General features: G+C 43.6%; 1 protein-coding gene across 1 annotated transcript in view; it reads left to right on the top strand.

Moving 5' to 3' along the window:
- The window catches only part of GRIP1 (glutamate receptor interacting protein 1), a 177205-nt gene that overhangs the window by 150496 nt on the left and 10718 nt on the right, over nucleotides 1-15991 (top strand). The window contains exons 19-20 of the mRNA XM_032593792.1: nucleotides 406-517; nucleotides 5259-5492. Coding sequence (XP_032449683.1) covers nucleotides 406-517; nucleotides 5259-5492 — 346 coding nt within the window. The remainder of the gene's footprint in view (nucleotides 1-405; nucleotides 518-5258; nucleotides 5493-15991) is intronic.

Below are 15991 nucleotides of genomic sequence, written 5' to 3'. Positions count from 1 at the left end.
CTTACCAAAGTATTTTAAGGAAATTCACAAAAACCGACAGCACGTGAATGATCTCTACTGACATTTATAAGTGGGAAAACGTGTTTCTCTTAGAGGGAAGCTTGATTTCTCTTTCACTAGACAGATTAGTTGCAAGATAGGCCCACACGGTACCATGTTGATGCAATTCACCCTGCAGGAGCCACGAACACCCTAAAATTCAGTTAACAGGACCGTGGTCCTCCCCTCCCTCCATTCTCTGAGATACTCTGCATTTCCTAGAGCACCCTCACTTGGTGGTTACAGTTGGAAGAAAGCCAGATCCCCAAAAAGAATCTCCATTTTTTTTACACGTGGGATGAAAGAGAGAGATTCCGAATTATGCCTTGGCGAGTTGTCAACCCAGACTGTGCTTTTTGACGACAGTTTTACAGGGGCTCCCGACAGTACGGAGGCTGAACAAGAGGAGAACTTCTGGTCCCAAGCGCTGGAGGACTTGGAAACCTGTGGACAGTCGGGAATTCTGAGAGAACTCGAGGTAGCCTCGGTCCTGCTACTTGTATTGTTTCTACATTCATTTTTTTTTTTTTTTGGTCCTTTTGAGTTTGCATTTATCACATCAGTTCATTTAAAAGCTTTAACCCCTTTCCACAGGAGAAAGCTGACAGGCGTGTGTCTTTGAGAAACATGACTCTCTTGGTAGCTACCCTTTATGTTTATATTTTTGCTTGTGAAGCTGCCTTCCCTGCCCCCTTGCCTCCTGGACAGCAATTTGATTTTATTCAGTGCAGTTGAAAGTATTTATTTCCCCATTTCCACCCCCACCCCGAGCTTTCTGACTTGTGGCTTCTGCCATTGCTCCCTGCTAACCCTGACTGTACCTGTTTGCCACCGAATCGCTGGGGAGGGAGCTAAGCCCCCCAGTAGTGGCGCATCTCACTCTCTGAGTTGCTTTAGAAAGGTTTCTTTGGCATGTTTTCATTTGTACCTGGTATAGCAATTGATTTGATCGTGAAGAGGAACATAAGAGGAAATTTTATTTTATTTTATTTCATTTTGCCCTTGAAGTAGATGACAAATGCAGCTGGTGAAAATGGCCAGTCTGTGTGAAAAAGCAGCCAAAATATTACACAGTACTTTGCTGTTAATTGCAAATCCTGATTCCGTATCGACTTAGTGTGAATTCTAGGAGTTGTGGCAAGATGGAACACAATAGCTGGACTCCCGGTGAGTTCTTTAATCAAAGTCATGAATTTGCTGACGATATTCACACTGTGGTCTAGGAGGTCCTGGACTGTTTCCTTTTATGTTCTTTTTAAATTTTCCGAGCTGTAAAAAGTAAAGTGGCAAAAGTCTCATTTTTATTTTGACGTCATCTGAGGTCCCCAAGCCACCATAAGGAATGTGAATGGCATAACTGGGTGAAACTGCAATTCTAAAACGAATACTCATCTTTATATTGTTTTGCTTCTCGGTTGCATGTGTGGATATTTTCATGTGATTCTAATGTTTGTGAATCTGCAAAGAGAATTATAAAGAAAAACAGTAGTTTGAATTTATAAATATAGTATTACCTGGCATGAATTGAAACTTCAGAGCACAGTTAAAGGGCCTGGAGGTGGATAATACTATAAAACTTAAATAAATTAAGACATTGGCCATCGATTCCTTTTTAGGCACCTTTCAAAAAGAGTAAAATGCTTAAGTATCAGCTGGCTTATTTAAACTTTTACCACTTCCTGGATGTAGAAGGATTAGCAGAAGGGGTCCAAACTGGATACTGAGCTCAATTCACAATTCTTGAACATACGCCTGCTTCTGAAAGTGCGCTTGGCCCATATGCCTTTTCCACTTTGCGCTCTGATACTTCTCTTTTAAAGAAACAACTATTCTTCTAATAACATCTTTCACGGCAAGTAAAACCAGGGCGATGTAAAAAGTGGCACAATGAAATTGGGTTTTCACTCATTTCACTCAATACTCTAGTCATTGTCCCCATTAGCTAGCAAATTGATTTATCTAATGAAAACAAACATCTATGAGCGTAGAAATTATGTTGCAAAAAAATTAATTAATTAATTAAAAAAAAGAAATTATGTTGCAAAAGCCTATAAATATAAACTTTTTCTAGCATAGCTTCAGGCAGGTGTGGCCCTTGAAATTATAAATGCAGAAAGGAAATGGGTTGAGTGTGTAAGCCAAAAGGAAGTTAAAGTCCTCAATGAGGAAGAATGATTGGCAAATCTAAAGAGACTTCTTTAGACTTTTATCAAAAAGAATATTCATTCACTAGTTTAAATGAACACTGGTCGTGTGATTGTAAATGTTACCGTGCAAAAATATTATGGGAGCTAGTTTCCTGCGTATGAAATTTACATCCAGCATTAAAAGTTACAGCATATTATAACCATAATAAATGTAAAAGATTAGCTAACATGAAAAATGATTACGATTGAAATGGAAATGAAAATTATACTAGTCATTCTTCCCATTAGCTGGCAATAATTTATGTTCAACTTTAGCACTGAAAAATGTTAAAACAGAAGAAAAAATTTCAGACTAAGACTTAGGACAAGTTACTTAATCTCTTTTACCAGATATTTATTCTTCTGTAAAATAAGGGGATTATAATGACTAATGCTTATATGGCACTTAACACAGAACATAACACTTGATAATTATTCAGTAGAAGTTATTATTTTTGCCATTTTTATTAATTAACAGTGCCTTAGCTATTTTCTGTTTAGTATAATATATGAAAAAAATTTAACTAGATATCAGATAGAAAACTCTTGAACATACCCCTCTAAGTTATATGTACCTCAGTTATCTCATTGAGAACTTGGGAGGTTATAACTATAAATTATTAATTGTGCAAAATGGAAACAGGCAATAGATATTCTTGAAGTGAAAACAAATCCTAGATAATTTAAAATAATCATTTTTAAACTTTATTTTAGTTTTTATATTTGTACTTTAATTTTCATATTCCTTCATAGTAATTCAACTGAAGTCCACTTTAAACAAAGCAATCAAGCTGTGCTTTGGAAACTTGGTTCCATCAGAACTACATTTAGATCAGTTTGGAACTTCCGTAGTGGCTTAAGGTTCAGCCAGGCAGAATTGTGATTAAGTATTTTACTTCCGATGTGTTTCTCCTACTGGTCCCCTGAAAGTGAATGAATATAAATGAATATAAAAATGAATAAATGAATAAAAATAAAAATGAATATAAAACATAGATGTTAACAAAGCAAATAATGTGTCTAAGTAGGTAAAAACAATAGAGGGGTGGTCAGCACAGCAAGAAAATAATCCCTGCGTTCTGTCATCAACAGTAGACAAAAAAATGTTGTATGTGGGTTAAGTGCCATAAAATAAAGGATGTCCCATGACACCAACAAAGCTTTCAATTTTAAAAAGGGATTTAACTGAAATAAAGCATTAATATGGTTAATCCACATTTGTTTCAATATTAATCTAAAAAGTCAATTTTATATGCTTCAACCTAATACTTGACTGGGAAGCAATACAGCCTGGTGGTCAAGGGTAAGGTTTCTAGAGTCAGAGTGTGAGGGCTATAATCCCAGACTCTTGGGCAACTTGCTCAATTTATCTGGGCATCCCTTTCCATAACTGAAATGGGGAAGTATGATGACTGTAATACCTATCAGAAACTTATCATAAATATTAAATGACATTCTACATACACATGTATATGGTATTACACGTGCTAACATGTTAAAGGTCAATGGCCAGTAAGGTTTTCTTTTTTCTTTTTCAAAATTATCAGTAAGATAACTGATCCAGTCAGGATATCGATAACTGGTTGTGTTTTTTGTTTTTTTTGTTGTTTTTTTTTTTGTTTTTTTTACAAGAGTTGTAGATATACCTACATGTGCTCCAATACTGGGCTGCCATTCGAAGATCACGTTAGTGGTGCGTGTATAGTCGAACGCCAGGTGAATCTTAGAGTCACAAAATCTTAGGGAGATAACAAATGAAAGCTCTATCACTTGGCAGTGTTTCCTTCTAACCAACCATTTTAGACGGTGCCCTTGGCTCCATCTATGTGATGGAGCCTACGTGACCTTGAGTAAGTCAGCCTCTTTGTGCCTCAGTTTCTGCACCTACAAATTAGGAGTAATAACAGTGTCTGTTTCACAAAGTTGTTGTGAGGCTTAAATAGGGGAATACAAGGACTCAGCAAAGTACGGTTACTGTTAGCATTACCGTTCACGTAAACCACCGGTCGCATTGTAGCCGGCACACGGCACGTGGGGCTTGCTCTTTTTCCCATGACTTCGGGCACGTTCACCAATGCTAGTTTACCATCATCCAGCCATCCTATCAAGGAGGACGGAGCTGGCTCCAGGCACAATTTTGAAATTTTGGCATTTCCGAACCATGAAAAATGAACATTCTCAACAGGACATTGGTTTCAAATGCTTAAGTAGTTTCACTTCTAAGATTCAGTCATGTTTGGGATCTAATCTCGCCTTTCCTTGTGTATGAACATATTTGAAACTGAACAGACTTCCCTGTTCACCGGTAAAATCCAATCTAAGTTTCCCAGCTTTTGAGCAAAGGGTTGTGTCCGGTAGCACAATATAGGATTCCTCTTTAAACTCTCTGAGCATCTCACACAAAGGCCGTTTCTAAGAAAGGTTGACCCATGCTAAATACGCGGAGACCTCGCTGTTCTACACATTTCTGGGGCAGGTCACATGGCCCAAGGAGAGACCATATGCTATGGTAGGCAGGCGGCTTTGGGTAGAAGCCCTTGCCTTTGTATCAATAGCCCTGTTTCAGCCCATTGTTACCTCCAGGGGGAGCTACAGGCAGCATTGCAAATAGACGCCACCTGGTCCCGTTGAAAAGTTCTTCGTCCATTTCTGTAAGATATATTGAAGCTGCTTCACGAATCCCATCTTTAGAGCCCACTCAGTGGAAAGTTAATGGCTAAAATGTAGTTTACAGTAAGCAAATGTTATCGCTTTTCAATTTGCCTCAAAACTGCCAGGGGTGGTATCTGATTAAATAAACTCAATGGCTTAAGTACTTAAATTGGATTTGAGATGTGCATTATAAATGTCACTTGCAAAGCATTTTGCCAGACTTTCATAGTTCAATTAGTACGTCCATTCTCCAGCCTTTGGTTATGCCCCGAAGAGACTGTATCTTGACTGGGCAGAAGGAGAGATGTGCTTACTGTTGGGCAACCGAACCCTTTTCTTAGTCCATGGCTTAATCGTCTCTGAAAATTGTCAATGCCACAGGCAACGATCATGTCGGGGAGCACGATGAGTTTGAATCATGAGGCCCCAACACCTCGCAGTCAGCTGGGGCGACAAGCCAGCTTCCAGGAACGGAGCAGCTCGCGGCCGCATTATAGCCAAACAACGCGGAGCAACACCCTGCCCTCCGACGTGGGCAGGAAGTCTGTCACCCTGAGGAAAATGAAACAAGAAATAAAGGAGATCATGTCTCCAACTCCTGTGGAGCTGCACAAGGTCAGGATGCTTTCTTCCCTCCCCTTGGTCACATTCAGTAGCCATTCGGCTGCGCGTGAGCACCCTGATACAAGCATAGTGATGACACTATGTGTACTGTCCAAGTGTACTGTCGGCTCAGCCAGGGAGAGAAGCCAGAGCTTAAAGACAGAGCATTAGAGATTCTGTGCTCAAAATGCGATCTTTGGGAGGGTATCCTGTAAAATCGGGCGAATTCGCTTTGGAGCAATGAATTTCCGTAGTGACGCATTTATGGCCAAAATCTTCTTGCAAAAGTTAGAGGCTCTCACATCCCATGGAGTTGCGATGAATTGGTCTGTCATTCCAACTTCTTTGGAAATGGGAGAAGGATTTTCTTTAAAAAAAATTTTGTTCGACGTGTATTTATTTTCATAGAGAGAGAACGCGTGCGCATGTGAGCAAGGTAGGGGCAGAGAGAGAAAGACACAGAATCCAAAGCAGGTTCCAGGTTCTGAGTTGTCAGCACATAGCCCGACGTGGGTCTCAAACTCATGGGCTGCAAAATCATGACCTGAGCCGTAGTCGGAAGCTTAACCAACTGAGCCACCCAGGTGCCCTGTGGATTTTCTCTTTTACTTTTTTAATTTTTTTTAATGTTTATTTATTTTTGAGACAGACAGAGCATGAGCAGGGGAGAGGCAGAGAGAGAGGGAGACACAGAATCCGAAGCAGGCTCCAGGCTCTGAGCTGTCAGCACAGAGCCCGACGCGAGGCTCGAACTCGTCAACTGCGAGATCGTGACCTGAGCCAAAGTCAGACACTCAACCGACTAAGCCACCCAGGCGCCCTGTGGATTTTCTAAGTATCATACACTCATAGCTTCATTGAAAATGAGCTTCAGGTGTAATGTAGGAATGCTTACTCTTTAATTGAAGGCTTATCAGTAGAGGGTTATATTATGCAGAAGACATGAAGTTCTCTTCCAGACATAATTTAGATGTCTTTGGGTCAGGACAGGGCAAGGCCTCATATGTTCCGTCTCAGCCTGTGATGGTTGCCTCATTTGACTTCATGGAAGAAAGCCCACTATGGCACCCAGAGCTGAATTTGAGTTGCTGGCAGAGTTTAAGCAAGGCATATGTAAGGGACACTGTTTGCAGAACCCAGGGAAGGAGAGCAGTAGTAAGGAGGTGTCTCTGATTTTCTTTCGTAGAACTAATGCTTTATTTTTATTTAATACATAAAGATGCATAGACAATAATAATCTGTCCCACTTTTCTTGAGAACCAAGACCCTCTCTGCAGTCGATAACCTATTAACTAGAAATTAGTTGTTCGTCTTACCCAGAAAAACAAGTAAATGTTGGACTGAGAGGAGTTAACAGGCCAGACACTCCCTTTTTCCGCTAAAGACGTCCATTTCCCCAAGCACCCTATAAAAGATATTTTATATGTTTTGGAGCTATTTACTTTGAAGCTGACAAAGGATGTGATGAAAGAGAGACATAGAATGGGAAGTTGAGTTCTGAACTTGGTGCTCCAATCCCCAGGTTGATTCATTTCCCACTCATTCACTCATTTCATACATGTACCGCGCATGCATTCACTTAACTAGCGTGCCGCAAATCATCAGCGGGCACACGGTCTAATGGGGAGACAGTCTGGGAAACAGGGGGAAGATGGTGAGGTGAGTACAATGAGAGAGGCAAGACCAGGCTGCCTTGGGGGGGCTGAGGGTGGACCCTCACCCACTACAGAAAGAGACAGGAAAGGCTTGTTAGAAGTAGGTGCCGATTCTGCAGGAAGGTGGAGGTTGAGGGAAGGAAGGAAGCTTGTGCAAAGGGATGTGAAAGATTGTGGTAAATGGAGGGAGTGGAAATACCCCGATCAAGTGATCAAAGCCTTGGCTTGGAGCCTTGTGCGTTAAGAGGAATTGCAGACGTACAGAAAAGCAGAGAAGTTTTGTATATTTTAGGGCGGTGACCCAGGTTAGCCCCATGCCACAAGTTAGCTTGTGTGTCCAGCTACCCTGAATTGATGTGTCTGTTTGGTAGACACAGTCTTCACTGCCTGTCAAACGTCCTCATATGCTAATTGACAAACACCATTAGGAGGCTGTAAGGTCCCCCATGGTGGTTAAATAGCAGGAGCTATATTGTCCGTGCTCTTTCAGCTGTACTAAGAAAAAGTTAGCCTAACCTGATTCCTTCAGGTGTCTTAAGAATCCTGCCTTCTCTTCTCAAAAGTTCTCCTGCCCAAGCAGAGAAGAGATTACATGATAACCCATCCTCCTCCAGCCCCAAAGGGAAAAGATACCAACATGTATTGAGTTCCTATTATATGCGATACTCTGTATTTTTAGCCCTTACGATAGCCCTTCTGAGCAGATATTTATTATCCCCATCTACAGGATAGGGAAATAGCAAGTATAAAATAGACTCATTTTTCCTTCTAGAGCGAAGCACTTTCCTCAAAAGATTATTGATAGTGCACCCGTGCAAAGACCTGTCTCCCCATCCTTCCTGCACTGAAAGCATTTAGCAAAGATAATGACGATGAATGGGGTGTGCAAGTTGTTACCGCTGAGGTTTGAAACAAGTGACGATGCCGAAAATCGATCTTATTTTTCGAAAAGGCAGCATCCGCTTGCCAGCCCGATGAGTGGCAGAGTGTGGCCTATCTCTGGAACATCTGTGTGGCAGTGTGTGAACCTGGAGGCCACAGGATCACACACACGGATGGACCTTTTCCCCTCAGTGGTGGCAATAAGGGCATCGTCTGAATTGATCCCAAATAAAATAGGACTCTCTTAAGTGGATGATGTGCTGGGCATTATAAGGCACACAAAAAGACGTGGTTAAGTGAAAAGGTAGCCAGGGAGGCTGCAGGCTGACCATGGAGAATCTGGGAGCGGTGTATGCTCACAGCCCGGGTAGCCTTTATTTTTTAAGTGAGTTCGGTTATTCGTTAGGCCATCCAGTGTTTGCTGTTAAGTGCATTCTCCAGTCTTGAAGTGCGTGAGAAGAAAAGCCGCTCAGCCCGTGGCTGTGCTTGTATGTTGTACGTGGGGTGTCCTTTGAACGCTGCGAGATTGCCTGACACCATGAAAAAGCTCAGTGACTTGTTGATGGGATTGAGGTATCCTCCCAGTGGGGGGCTGCCAGCCTGTACTAATCCTTTGTAAAAATGAGAAAAGGCACTCTTTCGGGTGGTGGCCGTGGAATTAGAAAAACGTTCCTTCTTCAAGTTGAAGATAACCCCAAGCTGGATACACAGCTTGACAAGCGGAATGAGGGCTGGCTTTCAGTTCCCTGAGCCCCCTTGCTGGACTTTTCCAAATGGATCTGGTAGAGGAGTTCCCAAGGGGTGGCAAAGAGGAGAGCAAAGAGGCTGGACAAGGTACATGGCACGCCATCCTGAACGGGCTTGGCATCATTTTCTGTCTCCATCTTTCTTGTGGCTGTTTGCTACTTGATGAAATCTGCGTCCTTGAGGACGGGTTACAGGTCTGGTTTTGTCCAAGCCAGCACCTACAAACTGATACTGTGTTCGCTAGGAGCTAGGTCAAGAGGATACAGATGAGTGAGCAAGTATCCATCCTCATTTCTGGGAAGAAAAAACATAAAGCAAAAACAGCTCCAACTCTGCATGGCGGGTTACTAACGTCATCTTCATACAGAGAGAAGACAGCGTGGGCTTATCTTCCAATTTCTTGGGTTTCAGCTTCTTTCCATTATTTGCCTATGATTTTCCAACCAGTCCTCCTTGCCGTTGCCTTCTCTTCCTTCAGACCTCTGGAAAATCCTAAGCTCAGGTCAGGGTCAATATGGTTTTCTTTCACTTCACGCCATCCGATATGTCTGAAGCTCTTCTGGGTTTGACAAAGTCTTCCTTCAAGCTGTCTACATTCATTCCTCAGCCCCATAAGCTAGTTGTCCTTCATGACATTTAGAACAAACATAAGAAATGCAGCCCCACTTCCTTTGTTGGCCGTGTGAATGGGGGAGGACATTAGAGCTGACATGATGATTTGATATTTGGTACGGTGTGGGGGACAGTGAGAGGGGTCACAGGGAGATAATACTCAAGTCCTGAGGCCACTACCTCTCAGACTGTGTTGGCCGAGACGATCCGAAATACATTTGACTTCACGATTCAGGACGTGCATACATCCACGCTCATATAGGAATGAATCCAAAACTTGACTGCACAGTTTACACTAATATTTTCTATTTTTTATTTTTTTTTTCAAACGTACTCTCATATTAAGCCGATTGTGAAATTTATTGGAGTCTCAACCAGAAGTTTGCCTAAAAATTTTGGCCTAAAAAGTTTGCCTAAAAAGTTTGGCCTAAAAATCTCTGATGATCTTTACCATGATTACATGGGATGCTTGTTAAAGTTCAGTTTCCTAAACCCCACCCAGACTTACCCGGTCAGCACTTTCTGGGAGTACAGCCTAAGAAGCTGCATTTTAGCAACCTCCTCGGTGGGTTCTTTCGCACCAGAAAGACTGAGAATCACTTCTTAAGGTTTTGCTACTGGAGGTGATTTCTCTGTTTCAGGGAGGTCATTGGCAACAGCTGGGTGGCAAGGTAAAAGGGAAATGAGGCTTCATCTTCAGCCCTAGCCCTAGCCTTCTGGGTTTTATCTTTAAAGTGAATTCCGGTTTGTACTGTAGCTTACCACAGATTGACTCTCTTTGCAGATAAGGAGCCTGTGATCTTAGCTACGGTTCATTGATAGCCCTTTCCCTTCTGATGCTTAAATATCCTTTATGTCCACTTACTCTATTTCTGAGACAAATTCTAGCTTCACTTCTTTGCATACTTGAAAGCAAAAAGATTATTTTTCTGCAAAATAGAAAGTTACCCCACATTCAGAACATTTGGGCTCTTTTTTTTTTTTTTTCTTAAGTCTATTTATTTGAGAGAGACAGAGACAGCAGAAGTGGGGAGGGGCAGAGAGGAAAGGAGACAGAGAATTGGAAACAGGCTCCCTGCTGCCAGGGGCTTGAACTCACAAAACCATGAGGTCATGACCTGGACCAAAATCAAGAGTCAGACGCTTAACCGACTAAGCCAGCCAGGCGCCCCTGGACATTTTTAAATTTTTAAAATTTTTTGAAAGTTCATTTCTTTATTTTGACAGAGAGGGAGAGCATGAGTGGGTGGGGCAGAGAGAGAGGGAGAGAGGATTTCAAGCAGGCTCCCAGCTGACACAGCACAGAGCCCGATGTGAGGCTCAAACTCACGAACTGTGAGAGCGTGACCTGAGCCAAAACCAAGAGTCGGACACTTAAGCAACTGAGCCACTCAGGCGCCCCATCCCTGCGCTTTTTTTTTTAATCATAATTGACGTTTCCTTTGCCTTGTGGTTTGTGTTTTTAAATAAAATTGTATTCCTGAATTGTATGCAGCTATTTTGTATTTATCATTTTACGGAAAAGTTTTAAAAATATTTTTTCTGCATCTACTTTTATTTATGGCTGCTGGTGGCATGACCCTGGAACATTCAAGTCATCTGTCGGGAACCTCTTTATTTCTACGGCCTTTGCCACCATCAACTTTTTTCCCAGCCCAAGTTCACTTTGCGTTTTCTGTATATCTGAATGTTTTCAGAGGGGATCTTTGTTTTTCTTGATATGATAAAGCTGTTTTTCCCCTTGTAAGGAGTGTCGTTTTCAGTGCCTAGTGGCAGCTGATTTTGCAATATTCTTCCTGAGTCAGGAAAAGAGGCTCAGCCCTAGGAGGTATATGAAATGCAAAAACATATCTTATTCAGACACACGCCTCTTTCTTCACCAAATATTTGGAGTTGGTAGTCAAGATGAAGTGAGTCCTCATGGCAGGTGTAGACCTTCTCCAAATAGCTAGTATAGAATTGTCTTACTATGGAAGTCACTAGAAGCTAAAAATGACAAACTGAATATATGAACCTTTTGCTTTTGTCTACCCCTCTTTGCTAGCTGCGGTTTCTGTTTCTCCAGGCAAGGGGTGATCTGTTAGAGAGAATACAGACTTCGTTGTCAGGCAGACCGAGGTTTGGTCACAGTCTGACAGTCATTAGCCATGTCACTTGTCTACACCTTAGTTTTCTCATTTAGCAAAGGAGGGGGCAGGATCCTGCTCAGGAAAGGAGCCTTCACAAATAGCGTTTTCCCTGAGGAAGCCACCATCATTCAGAGTCTTGCCTTAGCCGTGCAATGTCAGTAACCCAGAAAATCAGATCTCCGCAGAGTCCCAGCCTGAAAAGAAGATTCAGCCGCTGCCTTAGAGCCCCCGAGAGGAGATATAAACCAGAATGAGAATCTGTTTACACAGACAAATGGATGAGTATCTAGTTACTACTAGTCACTACCTCAGTCTGACAGACATATTCTCTCCCTGTAAAACCAGGGGCAGCTGATAATCAGAACACTGTTGGAGGGACGTGGATGTGTAGAATAAGGGTTGGAGGTTGCATTGTATGTTTGAAATGAGTAATGGCATTCAGCCGTGACAGTCCTCCGGAGGGATCATTCCCTCAGCTTTGTCTAAGTATTCTATGATACTTTTCAAAATGTCAAAAATGTAATTCTTTTTTTTGAGGGTTTTGGGGTTATTTTTAAATTTTTTTTTATGTTTATTTTTGAGAGAGAGAGAGAGACAGAGGTGAGTGGGAGAGGGGCAAAGAGAGAGCGAGACACAATCCAAAGCAAGCTCCAGGCTCTGATCTGTAAGCACAGAGCCCGACATGGGGCTCGAACTCATGAACCACAAGATCATGACCTGAGCAGCAGTCGGTTTAACCAACTGAGCCTCCCAGGCGTTTGGGTTTTTTTTTTTTTTTTAAGTTTATTTATTTTGGAGAGAGAGAGAGAGCACACACGAGTGGGGGAGGGGCAGAGAGAGAGGAAGAGAGAATCCCAAGCAGGCTTCTCGCTGTCAGCTCAGATGTGGGGCTCAAACTCACAAAAGGTGAGATCATGACCTGAGCCACAACCAAGAGTCAGATGCTTAAATGATTGAGCCACCCAGGCACCCCATAAAAAACATAGTTCTTATAAAAATGATAGGCTCATCTCAAAAATGAACGTATTTTTTTTTTTAACTCATTAATGATGAGTGGGACGACAAAGCTTTTTCAAAGGGGAATAAAGACACTTTCTGTATGTCTCAGTCAGTGTGGGAGGGGGAAGCAATAACGCTAGAATGAGATTTCCAAGTTAGGATTAAAGCCACCCCGCGACTTATAGGGGGGGAAAAGCAGAGCCTTTAAGGTTATCTTTTCATTTGCAACCCTACGTGGCAGAGCCCATTCTGCACCTTACTATTTTCCAGCAAGTTACCATCCGCCTTTGCAGAGTCTGAGCTCTGAGCCATAGAAATGTTAAGTCCAACAGACTGGCAGGCCTCCAGACTCAGATGACCCTCAGGCCTTCTCAGTGCTCCGATGTGCTTTGTTATAGCTCCAACGTTAGTAGCTTCCCTTAAGTCTAACACTGGCCGGGGATCCTTCGTCTCTTCCTGATGTTTCTATGTCTCTCTGTTGTGATCAAGTATGTTCATTTATAGGTTGTAAGATATTGTATTATCTATAGGATGTTCAGTTATGGATGGCGTAGCTCTCTGAGGTCACTCTGTTCCCCTGATGTCCTGGTCCTTGGAGACAGGTCCCACAGAACCTCTTCCTTCACCAGTGTTCTGTCCTCTTACTTGTCTGGCTATAGTAAGGATTACGCCGACAATGGTCTTGCCCGGGGCTTGTCTCTTTCTTTGCCTTAGACAGATAAGAGCTCTTGCCTTGTTCTGAGGAACTTTGTAGTGTCCGACTTCCTGAATGACAGTGAGCCTGGCCCTGAATTCCCACAAGCCCAGAGGGTGAGCGGAAGGCCTTCGGGCTAGAGATGCGGGTGGCCCTTGAAGCGAGGAGGCCCACAGAGACTTAAGGAGATGGGAGGTCAGTAGGTTACAGAAGGAAATGGGAAGGCTCAGCAGCTGGAGAAGAGCGAGGCCAGGGCAGACCTGGGAGCCAGAAAGCAGAGGCAGGAGCAGAGGGAGCAGGTGCGGACCAGGCTGTCCTGAGAAAAACCCTGGAACAGAGACTCAAACTTAGTGGTGGCGGCAGCAAGGGAAGAGGCTGGTGGCAGTGTTGCTGGGTGAACTGGGGAGGCCCTGTGCCCTGGGGCCTTGGCTCAGTTCATCCCAAAGATGTCGCTGAAGGTTTTTAGTCTCCTTATGGGAAAGAATTCAAGGATAGACACACAACATAGTGGACACGCACAGCACAAGCAGGAACGTTTATTAAAGTGGAAGTATACTGGGGCACCTGGGTGGCTCAGTCGGTTGGGCATCTGACTTCGGCTCAGGTCATGATCTCACAGTCCGTGAGTTCAAGTCCCGCGTCGGGCTCTGTGCTGACCGCTCAGAGCCTGGAGCCTGTTTCAGATTCTGTGTCTCCCTCTCTCTCTGACCCTTCCCCGTTCATGATCTGTCTCAAAAATAAATAAACGTTAAAAAAAAATTTTTTTTAAAGTGGAAGTATACTCTTGAGATGTGAGATTGGGCAAATGAGAGAAAGAGAGAGATGTGCACCCTGGGGTTTGGGTTTTCTGTCTTTTCTTGACAGTTGTCAACAAGGAGGTGGAACACTCATTACTTGGGGAGGAGATGCAGGATTTCGAGCCTCTTCTTCCTTACTTGGTCAGGGGTTTCCTGTCGTGACACCCGCCATCTTAGGCCTTTCTGGTTTGACCCAGTTTCCTGCCAGGACAGGATAGCTGGGCAGGCCTTTCTCATTGCCGGCCTCCAGGCATCCTGTTAGAACCGAACTGACTGCCTACCCTGACAACAGAGCCCATGACAACAGGTGACCAAGGTGCCCATGGCTTGGTCTGATCTCCCAGAGAATTTGGAGACTGATCAGGCTCCTTTCCCTTTGATGTGGCATGAAGTGATGGAGGTGAAGTTGCTCTGACATGAACTGGGAAAGCAGCACATAAATCCATCTCAGATCTTAAAAACTGTGATGCTCTCCTTGGTTAGGACTCCCTTCTCCAAGGGCCAAGTTGGCCCTGACGTGCTCATACTTAGAGCCAAAATCCAAGCTACGGAATCTCTTGTTGTCGAGCCCCTACTTCCCAAGCCTGTGGTGCCACACACTTGCCAGGAAGCAGCAGGAGGCAGTGTTTGAAGCAGCTGTCCCTTTCTCTCCCCTGCCAAGGAGGATCCCCAGACGGGGCAGCAGCTGTCTTTCCTGACCCAGTTTGTCTTGAAGCCCAGTCTGAGTGGCATAAACTGAAATCGCTTCCTCCTGGGCTGGAAGAATGCAGTCGGGAGGCCATACCTTTGTTTCTTCCAGCCTCACAAGTAGTCATAAGATTATCCTCCAAGCCAACATTACTTGAATTATCGGGTTTAGAGGCAGAGAGCTACCCCAGTAGTGTCTGCAAGAATAAACCCAAGTGCCTGGTGATTTATGGGCAAAGGAGTACAATCTCTGTGAAGTAGGTGTCGATTTGGCCCTTAAGGCCATCAGGCAAGGGGCTGAATGATAGGAAGCCTGCCAGGGCTTCAGAAGTGCTTCTGGGATAACTGTCACTTGCCGTGACTTGCTCAAGATAGCAGACACAATGGCCCTTAAAACCCAAGCGGGGAGAATTGCCTCTGCCGCTTAAAGACTTCCACATGTGTCAAAACCGAAACCAGAAACAGTAGGTTTCTAATCTTTGCCTTGAGGACATTGTTCAGACATGTGAATAGACTTGCTTAGAAATAAAAAACAAGGCCCAAGTTGAATTGTGGTGAACGCTTCTGCCTCCTGTTAAAGCTTCTGTTCTCGGGAGGGTCAGAAGCAATCGCAGCGTGTGCGGACGAATAGTTAAGATTGAACTGAGCTTTGTAAAACCAGGTTCTGGCCCAGAGTTATGTTGCAAGAGGCTCATTGGCCCTTTTAGGACAGAAAAGTGTAGCCTGGTGTTCATAGTCCAGGTTCCCCGGCTGCATCCTGGGGGTCAGCACAGAATAGAGACGCCACAAGAAAACTTCGTTCCCAGGAGCCAGAGGAGCCATGAAGAGCTCAAGGAGCAGAAGTTCAGGCAGATGTTCATGGAAAGCCACGGAGGGGCTCTGATGAAAAGAAATACAGCAGACATGATAAATTATTCATATTTCGCTTGTTGGGCGGTTGGAAATGGATAAAGGCTGCCTGACCAGCTAGGAGATTATATGTCCGGGAGGGGGGTGGGAATCATGATTTAGTGCAAGGAACACGGCAAATGAGGTCAGATATTCAAGTACTGAATCCCAGAGCTTATGCATTGTAACTGGACAAGTAGGTCCATCAACTTCTTGAAGATCAGTGTTCTCATTAGCAGGAAGGGAATAATTCTGCTACACAAGATTGCCAGGCGTTCAAAAGCAATCTTATGTAAGAAAGTGCCTGCGTAAGGAATTCATCTGTGGCAAAATAAAAAAAAAAAAGGGGGTGGGGGGACTGAAACCTTGGAATTCTTAGAATTCTTTTTGGACGGGAAATAAATCAGAAGTAACCACCACC

This window comes from Lynx canadensis, chromosome B4 (assembly GCF_007474595.2).
Source record: "Lynx canadensis isolate LIC74 chromosome B4, mLynCan4.pri.v2, whole genome shotgun sequence".
Lineage (NCBI taxonomy): Eukaryota > Metazoa > Chordata > Mammalia > Carnivora > Felidae > Lynx > Lynx canadensis.
Note: the sequence above shows the minus strand (reverse complement) of the source record. Positions and strands in the feature narration are given on the sequence as shown.